The sequence below is a fragment of the Eptesicus fuscus genome, chromosome 22, assembly GCF_027574615.1.
Source record: "Eptesicus fuscus isolate TK198812 chromosome 22, DD_ASM_mEF_20220401, whole genome shotgun sequence".
In the NCBI taxonomy this organism is placed as follows: domain Eukaryota; kingdom Metazoa; phylum Chordata; class Mammalia; order Chiroptera; family Vespertilionidae; genus Eptesicus; species Eptesicus fuscus.
The window spans coordinates 35,444,205-35,462,639 of NC_072494.1; the positions used below are offsets into that span (position 1 = coordinate 35,444,205).

At 43.4% G+C, this 18,435-nt stretch overlaps 2 protein-coding genes across 3 annotated transcripts in view; both read left to right on the top strand.

Annotated features, from left to right (window-relative positions):
• The first annotated feature begins 305 nt into the window (after positions 1–305).
• Positions 306–8,081, top strand: RAB29 (RAB29, member RAS oncogene family). The gene is made up of 5 exons (XM_008154192.3): positions 306–466; positions 2,632–2,703; positions 3,384–3,565; positions 4,335–4,456; positions 5,332–8,081. The coding sequence occupies exons 1-5, from the start codon at positions 343–345 to the stop codon at positions 5,441–5,443; spliced, it is 612 nt and encodes a 203-aa protein (XP_008152414.2). The 5' UTR covers positions 306–342; the 3' UTR covers positions 5,444–8,081.
• A 3,608-nt stretch (positions 8,082–11,689) lies between these two features.
• Positions 11,690–18,435, top strand: part of NUCKS1 (nuclear casein kinase and cyclin dependent kinase substrate 1) — a 34,559-nt gene continuing 27,813 nt past the window's right edge. Inside the window, exon 1 of one of the 2 annotated variants that reach the window (XM_028129271.2) lies at positions 11,690–11,954. In XM_028129271.2, the coding sequence (XP_027985072.1) occupies positions 11,938–11,954 (17 nt within the window). In that variant the 5' untranslated portion in view covers positions 11,690–11,937. The remainder of the gene's footprint in view (positions 11,955–18,435) is intronic. The other variant, XM_008154194.3, reaches the window with a different exon arrangement.

An 18,435-nucleotide genomic window follows, 5' to 3' on the forward strand; every position in this document is an offset into this window, starting at 1 on the left:
CTCCGGGGAAGTCCCGGCGGGTGCGGCACCGCCTAGCTTCATTCCGTTTCTCGGCAGCGGGGCGGGCAGGGGGAGAAGGTGCGATCAGCCTTGGGGCTCGGAGGTCGCGCCCGGCGCCCCGCGCCCCGCGCTCCACCCAAGCTGCGGCCTCAGGGGGAGGAAGCGCGCAAAGGTTGAGTGTAGTTTCCCGTTTTGCTTTCTCGTCAGTGCAGCCCCAGCAGGCGGTGGGCGGAATGCCGAACCTCAGCATGAAGGGGGTCGGGAGCCACAGAGGTTAAAACCAGCGAGTCCCCCCCCCCCCCCCCCGCTTCCCGCCTCCATAAAACGTCCACCGCGCTCGCCATGGGCAGCCGCGACCTCATGTTCAAAGTGCTGGTGGTGGGGGACGCCGCGGTGGGCAAGACGTCCCTGGTGCAGAGGTATTCCCAGGACAGCTTCAGCAAACACTACAAGTCCACGGTGGGAGGTAAGCCGTCGAGGGGGGACCCGGGCCGCGGACTCCAGCTGGGGGCTCCAGGGGGGGTGGGGAGCTGGGGATCTCGTGTCGTGGGGTCCTTCCTCGGGTCAGGAAGTAGGTGTCTGGGGATCCTAGAGGGAATAACTGCTGGGTGTTTGATTTGCCTGCCTGTTTGGGGTTTCCCCCGGCCAGGTTTTCCTAACCTGAGCTGGCTGCCTGGAAAGAAATGGGGCGAAGGTGTGAAGAGGAGGCGCGGGGCGGGGAGGGGGAGAAAAGGAGCAATTGCTGCGTCCGCCAGGGAACTCTGAACTCGGGTCTCTGCGCGCGGGCAGCCGTCCAAGCGGTCCTGGGCAGCAGAGGCCGCTGAGACCCCGTGGAGGGCCTGCGAGGGGCCAGCTGGGACTGCTGTCCTGCGTCCCAGGCAGCTGTTGAAGGAGCAGAAAGGCATTCGCCCTGGCCTAGCTGCAGAAAACCTTTAGAGATAATGAAAAACCTATCTGAGGACTGATGCAGGCTGAGAGGGGGATGCCTGCGTGGGCGAGGCCGGAGGCCACACAATCACGTTTATCGGGGCAGATGAGCTCTGTGTTTGTTGTCCATTGATTGCTTAAAGAAAGGCAACCTCGGGATTCTTCAAGGATCGGAAATACACCACTTCTTTGGCCTATTTTCCCACCCCTTTTTCTCTTAAACTGGGTTAGGGAGGAAGGAAGAGAACACCTTAAGAGTTAAATCATTTCTTTTTCTTTCTTTTTTTTTTCATTTCTTTCTAGGTGTGATCTTTGGACTGTTTTTTTTTTTTTTTTTTTTCCAGGAGTAGAAATGCCTTTTTGTTAAATAGAAGGTGCTTAGCTGGGCAGAGCTGGTGAAGTGGGAGAGTAACAAACATTTATTTATCTCCATTAAAAAAAAATACACACTTTTTGACACACACCCCTCCTCCTCCCGCTCCTCCACTCCTCCCGCTCCGCGCCCTCATCCCCTCCCCCCCACACCCGATTCCACCCACCCGCGCTCCCCTCCCCCTGCACATCTGGGGGAGGAGGATGCGAAGGGACCCCGGGAAACACTGCCCCCTCCCCACTCACACCCCCACCCAGCGCCTCCTCGGGACGCCTGGGAAGGGGTTGAAGGGTGTGAATTTTCTCTCAAGTGGGTTGGGGACCTGGATCTTGGGCTGGAGAGGGTTCTGAGAAAGAGGGGGAGAGTGAGGAGCGGGAGAAAAAAACACGTTTTTTAAAGGGAAAAAAATGTATACCCATGTAAAATTTGCAAATGTGTGCTGGTATTCATTACGCGGAGTTTTAAAACGTTAACAAGCATTTACAATCATTTAAATATGTTTTTATTGATTTCAGAGAGAGGAGGAGAGGGATAGAAACATCAGTGATGAGACAGAATTAGAAATTATCTTGGGCAGGAATGGGATGACAAGGTTCCAGAAGATTACTAGAAAGCATATGGTTGCAATGAGAGAGAATCATTGATCGGCTGCCTCCTGCCTGTCCCCTACAGGGGATCAAGCTAGAAACCCAGGCATGTGCCTTGACCTCCTGGTTAATGGGTGGACCCTCAACCACTGAGCCACACCTTCGGGGCTATGCATTGTCTTCTTTCTAGGAATCCTCTGGGACCTTGTCACTCTATCCCATTCCTGCCCAAGGTAATTCCTACAGCCTTATGGAAGATGTAGAATTCCCCAGAGTGCGTTTTTATCATAATACAACTTGATTAGGAACCAAGAGTGAAATTGAATGTGAAAGAGGCAAAAGCCACCACACTTGCTTAATTTCCCCTTTGCCCCCTATCATCCCTTCTCTGAGAAAACACCCTAAGTCTCCCAGAAACTGTCTAACTTGAGATTAGTAATTGTTTTCATAATTACCCCCACCCTCCTCGTTCCAGCCTTGGGGACAAATAGTATCAAATAAATTGGTTTGATAAGAGAGTAAAAGCTAAAGACTCCCTTCTGAGAGTGAGTATGAATGAGCTGTAATACCTGAGTGTGGGCTCATCTCAGTTCGCCGAGGACTTAAAAATTGAATGAATGAATGAATGAATGAATGAATAGGAGTTGTGTGTCCCTAGTGTTGAAACTGCAGATTTGATCTGAGGTTTTCTGTGGATTGTTTAAAGGTAAGTTTTATTCAACTACATTATACATGTATTTTCAGTGGATTTCGCTCTGAAGGTTCTCCAGTGGTCTGACTCCGAGATGGTGAGGCTGCAGCTGTGGGATATTGCAGGTAGGCTGGGAAGACAAAATAGGAACAAAGGGAGACTTTTTGGGGTAACCAGCCAGCTCCCAGGGAAAAAGTGGGGCAGGAAAACCAGGAGTGTGCTCCCGATGATTGAGCTGCGCTGAGGATGCGCGAGCTGAACAGACACAGAACTTTCGTAGATGTTTCTGCAGATGTCTCGCCCTGTAAATGCAAAGCAGTCTCTGTGGGGAGGGGCTGGCAAGGTGGTGGATTGTCCAGGCCACAGGTGGATGCTCCCACAGCAGGGGGAGGGTGCTTTTTCCAGCTGATCTTGGTAAGAAACAAGATACTCGGGAAATAGAGACAATAATGATAGCTAACCCTTATTATGTGTCAAGCGCTTTTCTAAACATTTTTTTTTTTTTATTCACTGACTCATTAATCCTGGCAATGACCCTATGATAAAGCCACTGCTCTGCTTCTGTCTCCACTTTTCTGGTGGGAAATATTTAGCCTTGAAAGCTTGACTTGTCCAAAGTCACATAGATCGTAAATGACAGAGCAGGGATTTGGACTTGGACAACCTGGGTACAGAATCTGGACTTAACCGCCATGCATGCTGCCTTCTCTCCCACAACGAAGGTAGAAAGGACAGGATGTAAGAGGGGGGGGTTCTGGGACTGGTTCTCAGGATCACCTTCTAGGGACCTCTCCTCTCCTCCCAGGGCAGGAGCGCTTCACATCTATGACACGCCTGTACTATCGAGATGCCTCTGCCTGTCTTATTATGTTTGACGTTACCAATGCCACTACCTTCAGCAACAGCCAGAGATGGAAGCAGGACCTGGACAGCAAGCTCACACTGCCCAACGGAGAGCCTGTGCCCTGCCTGCTCTTGGCCAATAAGGTACGTGGTCAACCTAGGAAAACGGTTCCTGGCCTCAATCAGCGGTGAGAGGGCAAGCTTATCTAAAACGCTCTTCCAGCCCTCGCTGGTTGTTGTTCGGTGGATAGAACGTCAGCCTGTAGACCGAAGGGTCCTGGGTTCGATTCCGGTCAAGGGCACATGTCAGGGTTGTGGGCTCGGTCCCCCATGGGGGCATGCAGGAGGCAGCCAATCAGTGATTCTCATCATTGATGTTTCTGTCTCTCCCTCTCCCTTCAACTCTGAAATCAATAACAATATTTAAAAAGAATAAAATAAAATGCTCTTCCATTCTTGTGATCCACTTTCCCTTCTCAAGTTGGCAAAATCATCTCTACCTCCTTTCAAGGGATGTTGAGGCTTTCTTTTTTTTTTTTTTTTTTTAAATATTTTATTGATATTTTACAGAGAGGAAGGGAGAGGGATAGAAAGCCAGAAACATCGATGAGAGAGAAACATTGACCAGCTGCCTCCTGCACATCCCCCACTGGGGATGTGCCCGCAACCAAGGTACATGCCCTTGACCGGAATCGAACCTGGGACCCTTCAGTCCGCAGACCGACGCTCTATCCACTGAGCCAAACCGGTTTTGGCGATGTTGAGGCTTTCTTGGGGAAGGATGTTGAATGTAGATTTTAGATGCTTCTCTTCTTTGCCATCGGTGGAAAGGCTTTTCATCCACAGGTATCTGAGCTGTGTTCCTAATCCCAGGAAGTTTATGGTGTTGCCTTTTATTCACTCTCTTTGCCAGTGTGATCTCTCCCCTTGGGCAGTGAGCCGAGACCAGGTTGACCGTTTCAGTAAGGAGAACGGTTTCACGGGCTGGACAGAAACATCAGTCAAGGAGAACAAAAATGTGAATGAGGCCATGAGGTGAGTAGCTTATGGGCACACAGATGTACCCATCTTCCACTGTAGCTTGTTGTGCCTTCTTTTCTTTTTCTTTTTTTTTTAAATCAGGAGCATATTTTTGATTTATACTCTCAGAACCTTGAACAGTGCCTGACAAATAGCAAGTCTTAACTCTTTGCACTCGCTTGCTTTTTTCTCGAGCTGCTACCGATGCTAACCGTGTCGAGTCACACTCCACATCTGAGTGCGAAAGGTTAATAAATGTTTCTTGAACTGAATTCTTTTACTTGACAGCAAAGGTAATTCTGGGTTAATCTTCTGAAATACCAAACTGGAGATCTTACTCCATCTTTTGGTCCCTGAACCTCACAGTGGGATTCTGCCAGGTATTTAGAAACGAAGTTTTGTGTCCCAGAAACCTCAAGTACAAATCAACTAGACACTGAAATAACACAGATCAGGATTCAGCTTGCTTCTGTGTCCCAAACGAAAGATAAGCTTTTCCTTTTCAGACAAATAAACCACATCAAATTGACTATGCTATGGTATCAGTAACAAATAGCAGGTGGATGGCCAACAAGAAACATGTAGCTCTTGTTTATTTAATCTACCCACTTTGCACAGATTTCTGATAAAATTAAATAGATTTAATAGATGTACCCATCTTCCACGGCAGCCCATGGTACCTTTTTTCTTGTTTCTGAGCAAATAAGAACAGACTGGGCCACTTGAATGCCAGCTTCTGAAGGTCAGAGATGCTGTCCTCTCTCCTGAGATAACTGGGGACAAACGCGGCGGCTTTAGTGAACGCCATCTGGCGCTAAGACAGACAGTGTCTGCTGTTTCTCCCTTTCCTCAATTCAGCTTTTCAGGCTTATTTTTTATTTGTTTTTTAGAGTCCTCATTGAGAAGATGATGAGCAATTCCAAAGAAGATATGTCTTTGTCCACCCAAGGGGACTACATCAACCTACAAGCCAAGCCTTCCTATAGTTGGGGCTGCTGCTAGTCATGTTACGCCTGCTTTCCCTCCAGGTTCCAGTTCCTTCCCTTTGGCTCCCCACCCAGCAGTTTGATTAAGTACATTTGAACCGTCTCCTGCTGACTGTCCAGTAAGGAGGGCCGTCATCACTAAGAAAAGACACCTGGGACCCATGTGCTTTTCTGCATCTCCTGAAACTTGGTTCTCACTTGCTGCTGACGCATGTGGTCCAGTTAGTGCCTTCCCACTCATCCCCTTTTTATTGAATTTATTGGGGTGACACTGGTTAACAAAATTATATAGGTATCATGTGCACAGTTCTACAATATATCATCTGTACAGTTAGTGCCTTTTGTATAAGAAAGGTCATCTGATCACTCAGTTTGTGATCTGGGATTTTGTGGGTAGGACTAGAAATCGGGATCACAATTCTCAGCTGCTTTTGAGCTTATTTTTCCATCTGATGTATGTTGAGATATCAATCTGATATGACTTCAGATTGAGAAGAAAATGAAAACAAAGGTCATTTCCCTTATAGGTCATGACTTTCAGATACTTTCTGTCTTGGACTTTCAATTTAAAGATCTGATTCCAAGATGCAGTAAGAGTGGGGCTTGATATCTTTGGGTTTGGGACTACTGGAGGTGACCCAAAAGTCACTGTTATTTTTGAAGCTTCTAAAGTCATAATTAGCTTTCTCTTGTCTTGGCTTCAAGAAGAATCAAGCTTGGCCTGACCAGTGTGGCTCAGTTGGTTAGGGCATCATCTCCTGCATGGAAAGGTTGCAGGTTCGATTCCAGGTCAGGGCACATGCCTAGGTTGTGAGTTCAGTTCCTGCTCAGGGTAGAAGCAGGAGGCAACCAATTAATGTGGTGTGTCTCTCCCATATAAATGTTTTTCTCTCTCTCTCCCTCCTTCCCTCCCTCCCTCTCTCCTCTCCTCCTTCCTCTAAAAAAAAAAAAAAAAAGGTCAAGCTTTCAAATGATCTATCTTGTGTGATGCCAGCATTTCTTTCTGAAAAGGAATTAGTGTGGTCTAATTGTCTCCCTACCAGTAGGGTAAGGGAGGGGTTTGCCGTTTCTGCAGGTTTCTGGGTTGATGTTTTGATGCATAATGCTTCATGTGGTGCCCAGTTGTCTGATCCTCGAAGCTCTGGGAATCTGAATGGAAGAAGAGGGAGAGGTTAATAGAACAAAACCCTGTGAGCAGCTTGCTTATGAGCAATCTGAGTGGCTAGCACTTAACAGCCACAGGAATATTATGTACAGATCTTTGCCTGGGGGTGGGAATAGACAGACAGGAAATCATTAGCTAATTTAAGTGCTAAATCAGGGAGAGTTTTTTAGTATCAAATCGCTTTTAAGCAGTATAATTTGTTAAATTCTCACAGGATAGTGATTTATAACCTACCCAAAATTATGAATATTCTTAGTGAACCTGGAGGCCTACAGTTCTTTGAGAGACACTTGTCTAAATGTATCCTAAGTCAGTGGTTCCCAAGTCTGACTGGTCAGATTTAACTTATATGTGGAATCGAATGAACAAAATAAACTGACCAACAAAATAGATCCAGAGGTATGGAACAGACTGACAGATCTCAGTCTGTTTTTAATACTGATTATAACTTTTGCACAATGTTTGGAGACCTTGGAGATTCAGGTAGGGTTTTTATTACAATGATTCTGAAGGTAATAGTGGGTTAACAAATTCTTTTTATTTGAGAAGAACATTGATTTGTATGCACTGGTTCCAACCCCAGCAATATCAAATAAGTGGGAAATAAGTCTTGTATTCATGATAGTTATTGGCCTTTAATGTGAGTCTGTTAAAATGTTAGTCTATCCCACCCTAGCCGGTTTGGCTCAATGGATTCTGCCCGGGTTCGATTCTGGTCAAGGGCATGTACGTGTGCGGGAGGCAACCAATCAATGTGTCTCTCTCACATTGATGTTTCTCTCTGTCTCCCTCTCCCTTCCACTCTAAAAATCAATGGAAAAATACCTTCTGTTAATCCTCCAGTAAGGATTAACAAAACAAAACAAAAAGTTAGTCTATGCTGATTAGTCAAGAGTATTGTGGACATAGAGACTTTATTTTTTAAATACCTTCTTTAAAAACGAAGGTAAATGTTTTTCTGTTAATTTATTGGTACCAGTCGCCTAATACCAATTCAGTACTTGATGTAACATCCCAAATACTCCTCAGAAATGTGACCATTTTAAAAAATAGAATATCCTTTCTTTTCCCATTTGCTGACTCAAGATCTACCTGCCTTTTCAAGCATTGCTTGAAGCTGGCCTGCCAGCCCTTATGGATTTTTCTCTCCTAATTGGTGAAAAGTATAGGCCTGAAATTAATTGAAGAAGAAATTTGAAATATAACTAATTTCTCTCTATCCATAAAGAAAAGGGAAAACAATTAAGGAAGAAGAAAATATTTACGTGACTTGAAATATGATTATACTAAAAATAATTAGATCTTATCATTTGGATGCCACCTCTCAGGTAAAATTGTTTGGAACATGGATACTGTTGTAGCCCTTCCCTAGAGAAGTTTCCGTATTTGAGACAAGATGTCTCCAACCACAGCTGCTCTATGGCCCAAAAGAAAACAAGCATTCCCTGCAGTATGCTCTAGGAGACCCAGGGAAGGACTGAAAATTGCGCTGTGGGAGTGGCCAGATTATTATGATCTCTGAACGCATAATAATCTGGCCACTCAGTGTACTTATGTATAAGGGAAAGCTTGCAAATCTTGATATGTCAAGGGACCAGGAGATAGTGGTCCCCAGCCTCTGGCTAGTAAGTCCTCTGCTTCTTTCTAACTACCCACAATGCAGTTCTTACACATGGAAAAACCTTATTTTAAAATCCCAACTCTGTGGTCAGTCTACACTGAGTGGCCAGATTATTATGCATTCAGAGATCATAATAATCTGGCCACTCAGTGTATATTTAAAGTAATTTACTATTTCAATGGCTTATACAATTATGGAGGCTAACAGATCCAAAAATCTGCAAGTCCTGACATCCCAGTCAAAATCCCACAGCTGGCAGGCTGATACTTCAGTTAGAACACCATCGGGCAGGAGAATTCTTGCTTACTCAGCCAAAAGTCAACCTTTTCTTCTATTTAGGCCTTCAACTGATTGGATGAGACCCACCCACACTGGGAAAAGCAATCTGCTTTACTCAGACTACTGATTTAAGTGTTAATTTCATCCAACAATACTGTCACGGAAACACCCAGAATGACATTTGATCAAATATCTGGGTACCCCAGGGTCTAATCAAGTTGACCACCACATGCACTTAATAGTACTTTACCATATAATGGTGCTTTTACCATAAAATTAACCACCACATGCACTTAATAGTACTTTACCATATAATGGTGCTTTTGGTACCTTTCCTTTCCATTCTAACTTGACTCGTACTCAAAGTCCATCTGATTAGGAACTCAGTGGGAATAAAGAGGAGAAAGCAAATAGGAAGAGGAAGGGGACAAGGTAGGCTTTTATGACTTATCACGATATCAGAAGGGTAGCACTGGGTACCAATGTCCGGTTTAGTATTAAACTCTTTCCTCAGATATGTAAGTTGTATGTGCTTATTACACTATCTTGGAAATAAAGCAAACAGTTCTTCCCATTTTATGGTTGAGGGAACAAATGCCTCTAAATGTGACTGTCTGAAAGGCAGCGAGTTGAATTTGTAATGAAGCCAAGACATCACTGCAAGTCCTCTAATTCCCCATCTTCACTCTGCCCTTCAGGTTTCTGGGGAACATCTAACCTGAAAAAAACCTATGTTAGAAAACAAGCTCAGGCAGTTAGAGGAACAGAACTGACCCCTTTTGTGTTTGAGACTCTTGGTTTGTGTTAGATTTTGAGGCCAGGTTCATGTGTGGGAATAGAGAATGAGTAATTAAATTTGGAGCCAAATTAGTGCAGTTTGAATAGCATGCACAGATATATGATGCTTAAGTGACAAGTTCCACTTGTTAACATATGTCACCGAAATGCAGTGACTCATTTAATTTTGAATATTAGCTCTCTTGTTGAAAAGTAGGAATTTTAGCAGCCATTCCATTTTCAAGTGTTGCTGCCAGCAGCTAACATCTGAATGTTGCCATAAACCAAGTAGTCTGAGCACTTCACATAGATCATTTTTACAAAGACCCTAGGGTATATATAAATAAGGAAACTGAGGCACAAAAAAACCAACACTGCTCAAGGTTAGATAGCTAGCAAGTGGCAAAACTGATTTTTAAGCTTAAGTAGTATGACTGCAGAAACTGGGCCCTTTACACTGCCTCCCCCTTTTATATGTGTGTGTTTTGGTGGTGGCATTCTTGAAGTTTTTCCATACAATGATTTTTCAGTATGGTGGAAACAAAAGAGTAATTTATTAAATGGGCATACAGGTATGCTAATACCTTTATAATGAAAACTTAAATCTACTTATCAAGGGAAATGGAGGAAAGAAGAAAAGTCCAAATCACCATTAATTTACATTTTGATAAGTTCGTTTCCCATCAATTTGTTAAAACAAAGATTTTTTTTTTCACATAGTTGTATAATCATTTTCGATTACATACATTTTATGTGTCTAGTATTATCATAGGAGTTATGGGGGATATCAAGATCTGTGCCATAGATGTTCAAAGAAGAAAGAGATCAAGAAAGACTTCTTAAAGGAAAGTAGGACTTGGATACAAATTGAGAAAGAGGTGGGGAGAAAGGGAGTTTAGCATTTCAGGTTGGGAAGAAACGGAGTTTAGAATTCTCACACAAGTTTGAGAAGTAGCCAGTAGACCAGAAGGTAGGCTAGTGGGCGCCAGGGGCTGGGAAAAGAGGGAATGGGGAATTAGTGTTTCCGCTGGGTTTTATGAAAAAGTCCTGGAGGTGGTTGGTGGTGATGGTTGCACCACAATGTGAATGAATGTTCTTACTAGTAGTGCCACTGAACTATGCATTTAAAATGGTGAATTTTGTGTTATGAATCTTTTTACAACAAAAGAAACATTCAAGGGAGTAAGAGTGGAGTGGTGTGGAAAAGGCAGAAGATAACTTGAATGCTTCACTAGGTCACTGTGCTGGTCTTTTCCCTTAGAATACTGTACCAGAGTTTACGAAGGACACTTTGGGGGACAGACGTGGTGGGTTTGTTTGATACGGGCGTATATCTTCAGTTGGTTATCAACAGGCTGCCTGTGTCAGGGATTCAAGTCTACTTTACAATGGTGGGGTAAACCTTTCTGTTCCCATAGGGATCCTGAGCTCTGCCTCTGAGAGTTAAGGCATCCAACAAATGTTCATGGATTTTAATGGGGTGATCGGAGCTACCCTAAGTTACCAGTCCCACCTATCTCTACCTAGGGATCAGGTCACCTTTTAAAAATTGAGCTTAACCATTTTAAGCACTTATATAGTGTTTATTAGTGTGCCAGAGACTGTCCTAAACATTTTCCATATACCAAGTTATTTAACCCGAATAACCCTATAAGGCATTATTGTTTCCCATTTTACACATAAGAAAATTGAGGCACAGAGTTATATAGCTATTAAGCTGTGGACCTTCAAACCAAAACACCTTTGGCCCCAGAGTTCATACTTCTAGTCATTAGGCCCCCGAAGTAATGTCCAAGATCGGGACTTTAGTGACCCTGAAGTGTATCTCAAGGTCCAGAATGGAAATTGGGGGTAAAGTTTTTCCTTCATTATGACCCTGTCTTTCTGCTCCAGCAGCGGGTTTGGACCCCTGAGGGCTAAATGCTAAAACCAGGGGAAGGGGCTTACGGGTTTAAGATAACATTTTTTGAACATATGGAATTTCCCTCCAATTCTGAAACAGTCCTTTAGTGACGAATCAGCAGCCTATCCCATAGGTTTTAGTGTGGTTTCTGCTATTAGTGTGGTTTCAGATGATCAAGCAGGCGGAATAAAAGATAGTTAAACTAACACTAAGTGACATTATCTCCTCTATAAATCTTTTTTTCTAGTCCTTCCAAGATGCGACCCAAGACGAATCTGCAACTCTGGAGTGGAAACCAGGGGGCGGGCTGCGTCGCGACCATTTTTGTTTTGCAGCCGTGCGCTCTCAGAGCATCTTGACTAACAGGACCCAGTGGGGGAGGCGGGGCCTATGAAAACGTGGGGCGGGGCCTAGGGGACGTGATGATTCAAATGGACTAATGAGCTCGGCGCAGCTGGCAAAAGCCGCCAATGACCGGGCGTTTGGGGGCGGAGTCCACAAGCCCTAGTGGGTTTGGTTGCACGGCGGCTTTGGCGCATTTTCGGCTGGTTTGATTCATCCATTTTGAAGAGACGGGGGAACGGGGGCTTCGTCTGGTTACGGGCCTCTGAACCGAGGAGCGGCGTTGTTTGAGAAGCCAGCAGCTCGGGGTTCTGCGGTATCGGCCCCCTCGGCCAAAGTTGGGGGGGGTGGGGCGCCGAGCGCGCGGGGTGGGGGGGGTCCTGGTCTTTGGCTTCTCAACTCGGTCCTGATTCGACAGCGAACATGTCTCGGCCTGTCAGGTCAGTGCGGAGTCTGAGGCCTGGAGCGGGTTGGAGAGGTGGGGGGGTGGTGGTGAACGGCGAAGGAGTGGGGGGGACACAGACCTGGGGTCTGCGCTCTCCCCTGCCACCCGCGGCCTCCTCCCTTTGGGGCCCGCGCGCGCCCTTGAGCGTGGGGGGCCCCGCTGGCGCGCAGTGCTGCGTGGGGGTGGCGGCCGTGCGCCCATGCGCGCTCCTCCCCTCCCCGCTCCGCTGCAGGGCTCCGGGCTGTTCGGCTGCCTCCCCCACCCGCTGCACTGGAGCGGGCGGGGTGTTCCCTGAACCGCCAGCGGCCGGAGGGGGAGGGGTGTGAAATCAGTGCCCCCACCCAGGCCCCACCTCCTCGGGGCCGGCCCCTTGGAGCCCGCCGGGGAGACTGCGGCGGACCCGGGCTTGGGGGGGCCCTCCCCCCACCTTAAGCGAGGAGGAGCGCTGACACCCGTCTTGCCCCTTCCCCGCCTCTGCTTGCGTGGGGGGCTGGGGAGCACAGCACTTTTTCCAGCGGCCCGGAGTGTTCCACGCCGAGGAGGAGGGCAGCTCTGCCACGGGCCCCGCCTCCGGGATCGGGCGTGGGCGGGGCCCGTCCCGTCCCCTCTCTGGCCCGGGTGAGTTCCGAGCCGGTCGCTGGGAAATGACTGCTGCCTCTCCCCCAACTCGGGAGTTCTGAGCGGGGGAGAGCCCCCGAGGTCGCCCTTTCCCTCCCGACGAGCTGTGTCCTTCCTCGGGGAAATGCCCTTCTTCCGGGAGGTGCGGGTGAACAGCACGACCCAGATCCCGTGTGGTTCTCGTTCCCGCTAGCTCTCCGCTCTCGCCGGCGCACACGTCGCGAGGTTTTTGTAACCCTCTCTTTACCCAGTAACTTTTAATAATACAGGGCTTACATTCAGTGCACCGTTAGACTTTATTCGGAGAATTTCAACAAGTTTGCCGTTCCCCCGCGGACGGTGGAATCGTCCTTTGCCGTCCTCCTGGCTATTGTAGGGAATGTGCCATTTGTGGAGGGGTGTGGCTCAATTCAGTCGGTGGAGGCCTTAGAAAGGGGGAGCTGTGGCAAGTGTTACTTTTCATGTGATGTCCGTGACCTTTGCGATGTAAGGAATTGGCTACTTTGCATAGTGTTTTCTGGATCAATACGTAAAGGTATGGTTTTTAAATGTTTTTTTAAGAGTTGCTTCCCCTCTTCCAAGTTTTGTGAGAAACGGAAGTACTTTGACCTGGAGCTGTAAAGGGGTCTGGAGCCCCCCGGAAAGGGTTTTGTTCTACTCGGTTCTGTTTCCTGACTAGACCGTCCGTGTCCAGCTGGTGGTGGTATAGCACTGCGTACCCTGCGCTCGGGATGGGCATGAGTTCTAACTGCCTGACTTGCCTGTCTGCCTTCTAATTTCAACCCACGTCTCTGATAACTCACCATCACCACCGGGAAGAGTTTAGCCAACTTTTTGCAAGGCGTCTGAATAGGTATTCCAGGTTACAGCATGCATACTTTTTTTTGGCATAAAATTTACCTGTGTATCCCATCCACTTATGTAGAATATTTTCTTTAGGATCAGGTCAAATAGACTATCAAATATTTGTTTCATCTGGATTGGACCTTCTGTCTTCCTCAAAGTAAATTACTGTGTGGTGAAACTGTACTGTTATTTTTTTCTCTGCTTTTTAATTAGGCTTTGATGATGGCTTTAATGTGACTTTCTTATCTGCCTGAATTTGTGTTTCCAGATTTGAATACTGAAACACAAACAGAACTTTATTTTACTTGAAAACTGGATTTTTAATATCACCAGGTGGAGACAAATATATTAAGCATGCTCTATAAGTTTTTTGGAGGCATTGGGATTTCTGCACAACTTTTTTTCTTGCTCAGTATGTTGTTAAAAATAATTTTAACTCTGTATTTGCTCCTAAATGACAAATGAGGTTAATATATTGTGGGATTTTTTTGGGATCACTTTCAAATTATTTCAAAGCAACTTGGTTTTTTATTATATATTTTAGTGACAAAGTCTGTTTGTAACTATTTTTTGAAGTCTTTAATATACTCATGACCAATAATAAAGCAGAAATAATTAAACTTGAGTTTGGTGGTTTGTTAAATTTGCAATTTAAAAAGTCCTTTTAGGGAAGTGCTTTTGCTTCAGGGTGTAATTGAAGATCTATGTACCTGAGGGCATTTAATAAAAAAAATTAATAGTTGACATTGATTCAGAATAATCAGCCTTGTTTTAAAAAAATCATTTTGGAAAAGAATAGTATCAGCGCATCTTCTTTTGGAGTATGTTTCTTCTCTTAGGCCTATATGTAATTTTGAGGTTTTTCTGGTTTTCAGAATACTGTAAATATTATTCATTTTCATTTTCATATTAACCTAAGCATTTAAAGAATATTTATTAATAGCTGTTTTCACTAGTTTTCAAATGGGAATAAGCTACAGCACGGTTTTCCACAGATGTGTGTAACATACCGTATTATTCTTAGCTTTTACAGTATCTAACTCATTATATATAAATGAGAGCGCAAGTATTTTAGGCCTTGGATTCAAATTTACAGCATAAAATTACAGTCTTGGAGTTAGAAAAAATTTAGGCAAGTTTATTTTTCAAGGGACTTAATGGGAACCTGAACAAATGAAGTGCCTTGTATCACACTCTTGTGGGTGCCAGATTGGGTCTAGAACCTAGATTTCTCATTCAGTCTTGCTCATCCTTCCCCTCCCCCTTTCTGTACAGTAATCACTACTTACATGTCATTTTCCTCTAAGATGTAAACTCTTCTGTAGACTTTACCTTCAAAAATATCTCACATAATTGATAAAGCCTGAATAATAGGGGGAATTAATTTTATAACAACACTTAAGTGTTCAACATTTTAGAGTAGTTTACTGAAAATAGAGTCACTTTGCTAGAGGCTTTCACTTTAACTTGTTTTATCCTCATTACAACCCTGTAAGGTAGGATTTTTTTTTTTTTAATTCCTACATAACAGATGATGACATAAGCTTAACGAATGTTACTAGTAATCTCTTCGGTGGCAAGTATATTCTGCATGCATAGATTTTTTTATTCTTTATAGAAAATGTTATACGGAAAATGTGCCCGTGTTGTGTTTTTGTTTTTCATTTTTAGAGAGAGAAAGGGAGAAACATTAATGTGAGAGTGAAATATCAATCGACTACCTCCTGCATGCCCCCTACCGGGGATCAAGCTTTCAACCAGGCCTGTGACCTTTTGGTGCAGGGAATAACCTACTGAGCCACACTGACCAGGGCCCAAATGTTTTAAATAGGAATTTGTTCAACTAATTTCAAATAATTTTCAGAGGTACTTTTTAATTTAAAAACTTTTTAAGCTATAAAACTTCAGAAATTAAATCCAGTTCCTTCAGTTTACTATTGATGACTGAAACCAAAGGAATGAAAGTGTAGACATAATAGCAAAGCTGAATTTAGACGGCATGAGTTTTAGCTGTCCTCCTTTCTACTAGATTTACATTTACTGATGATTTCATATAGAATGTATTGTAGGTAAACAATTCCTCATTTGAAAACATTGGGGCTGTATATATTTGTAAGTTCATATTTCTGCAAAAATTTAAAAAGTGACAGGATATCTATACTGTATTAATGTACCATCACCAGTGAGTCTGAGGTAGTGCTCCTATCTAATGCATTACTCTCATAAAACTTGGGAATTTTCACACACATGCGCTCATTGTTTAAGTCAAATCAGGTTTACCACCACAAAAGTTATGGAAAAAGTAGGTTTTGAGAACTTCTTGAATTTCTAAATTGAGCAGTAGAGATTTTGGACCTTTAGCAGAAGTCCCTTTCTCAACCTTCAGTTTTAGAAAAAAATAAAATGTTGCCCTAGCTGGTTTGGCTCAGTAGATAGAGTGTCCACCTGCGGACTGAAGGGTCCCGGGTTCGATTCCGGTCAAGGGTTCATGCCTGGTTGCAGGCTCAATCCCCAGTAGAGGGCGTGTAGGAGGCAGCCAATCAGTGATTCTCATTGATGTTTCTGTCTCCCTTTCCCTTCTCTCTGAAATCAATAAAAATATATTAAAAATAAAATGTTGAAACTCAGTGGAGCTGTCACTTACTAAGCAATTCTTTGTACCAAAATACTCTGCCAGGTATGTTAATGTATTTCAAAATCTTGAAATAACTCTTAAGGCAAGATATATATTGTCTTTATTTCATATGTGAGGTAGCTGAGGCTTGATGAAATTTAAGTGCCAGGTCCAGTTCACCTAACTATTAAGAAGTGAAGGAGGAATTCAAATCCAAGTATGGCCAACCCAAAGCCAATAATGGTCTTTCCTGTGAGATACTGCCATGAAGCATTACTCTTTTCATGGTAGTAGTGTACTTTGCTTTCTCTGGAGGGGGTTACAGTTCATAATAGGACTTTTGTAGGGAAGACCAACTTTAAAGTGAACTGGAGGGGGCAGGGGGGCTGTGCTTAGTGGTTGAGTGTCAACCCATGCACCAAGAGGCTTCTGGTTTGATTCCCAGACAGGGCACATGTCTAGGTTGTGGGCTTAATCCCACTGGGAGGTGTGCAGGAGGCAGTCAATGTTTCTCTCTCACCCATATTTCTATCTCTCTAGAAATCAATAACTATATTTTAAAAATATAAAGTGAGTTTGGGAGAAGGGAGGGCGGTGGAGAAAAAAATTGTTTTGGAAGGAGTGGAAGAATATGTGAAGGGATTAAAGAAAGATACCTGAATATAGAGGAAAATGTGAAGTGTAGTATGAAGCTTTTGTAGGAAGAAATGTGAATGTTAAGTAAGTGGTATTGCTGTAGTAAGTTTATACATTTTATAATACAAGGACATTTCCTCCTGACTAAAATAAGTGAATAGATTCCAAACCCACCTAAAGAATATGCTAAGAAAATTAATGGGTTTGCCCTAACTGGTTTGGCTCAGTGGATAGAGCATCGGCCTGCGGACTGAAAGGTCCCAGGTTCGATTCTGGTCAAGGGCATGTACCTTAGTTGCGGGCACATCCCCAGTTAGGAGGTGTGCAAGAGGCAGCTGATTGATGTTTCTCTCCCATCAATGTTTCTAACTCTCTATCCCTCTCCCTTCCTCTCTGTAAAAACTCAATAAAATATATTTTTTTAAAAAGAAAATTAATGGGTTCATTTTATGTATAAGTATAGATGCAAAAATGCAAAACAGGATTATTAGCTGAATACAATGTGTATTAAAATATATATGATTAATTAGTATTTGTCCCGGGAATAAAACTTAAAATCTATCATAAATAGATAGATTTTTCTTTTTTTTGATTCATCATAAAAAAAGACTAAAAGAGAAAATCCATGGCATTTGAAAAGATTCAATACCTATAACACTCATTAGTACATTATAATTAGAAGAAAAATAAGATTAAAAATTGAGTTGTTTGAGCTTGAAAAAAAGTTACAAAGTAAGGTAAGTTGTTGCATTTTTTAGTGTTTTAAATCAATTAGCATTGGAACTGTTGTGGGAAAGGAACATGGTACAGCAAAAGAAACCCAACTTCTGCTTAGGTTTATATAATGGAAATGCATTTACAAAGCATTTTATAATCTTTAAACTTTGTCTCATAGGTTTCTTTCAAGTCTAAAAACTAGTATGAAGGAGAAAGTAATTCTGAATGAAGGGAGATTGGTTTTATTTACTTCCAGAAATATAAAACAAGGCCGCCATATTGTGTATCTCCGGGACATCATCCATATCACATCTACATTATAGTCCATGTGAATGGTGCCCCTCTGGAGTTAATAAGATTTAGAGTCTGCATGTCCAGATGGGTTGCAAAATTGGTTGCTTGAATTTAATAACAAAGAAGTTATTGAGCATGCTGTGAAGTGTTCTATTTGTTTTTTAAAGTCTTAACTATAAATAAATAAGTAAATGTGACTCATTACTCTAGATGAAGAAGTATCTTCTTGGATTGTTGAGACTAGAGAGAGAATCTTAATTTAGGTGACTGCTATGTTGTACACAATAGAAGAAAACATTTACCACAGTACTACTTTGGTGAAACTGGAGCATCCCTTTATTTTGTCTTTAAAAATGTATTACTATCTAGATTCTAGAAAGTGGAACTAATTGTTTAAAGAATTGCATTGCCATGCTTTTAAATAACTACTACATAAATAGCTATAATTATAGGCCTTTGGAATACTTTAGGTGAAGAGACCACAGGTTGCCAAAAGCGTTTCAACTGGGTATAACATTTTCAGATGCTTTTTAGTGCATATCTATTTTTCAAATTGTGCACCTGTTCAGTTACCTGCTAAACAAGGGTTTTACCTCTCAAGACACAATGACCCAGAAGATGAACTGCTTAAGAAACTAAAAATTAGCTTGACTGAGAAATAAAAATCCACCTGCTTTTCATTGGGTCAGAATAATTAATAGACACAGCTCTCTGAATTCCAGACATGCTGCATCTATAGTGATTCTCTAAA

Coding starts and splice junctions, on each gene's coding strand:
- RAB29 (XM_008154192.3), top strand. CDS start 343: ATGGGCAGCCGCGACCTCATGTTCAAAGTGCTGGTGGTGGGGGACGCC. Junction 467..2,631: donor CTACAAGTCCACGGTGGGAG/GTAAGCCGTCGA, acceptor ATGTATTTTCAG/TGGATTTCGCTCTGAAGGTT. Junction 4,457..5,331: donor AATGTGAATGAGGCCATGAG/GTGAGTAGCTTA, acceptor TTTGTTTTTTAG/AGTCCTCATTGAGAAGATGA.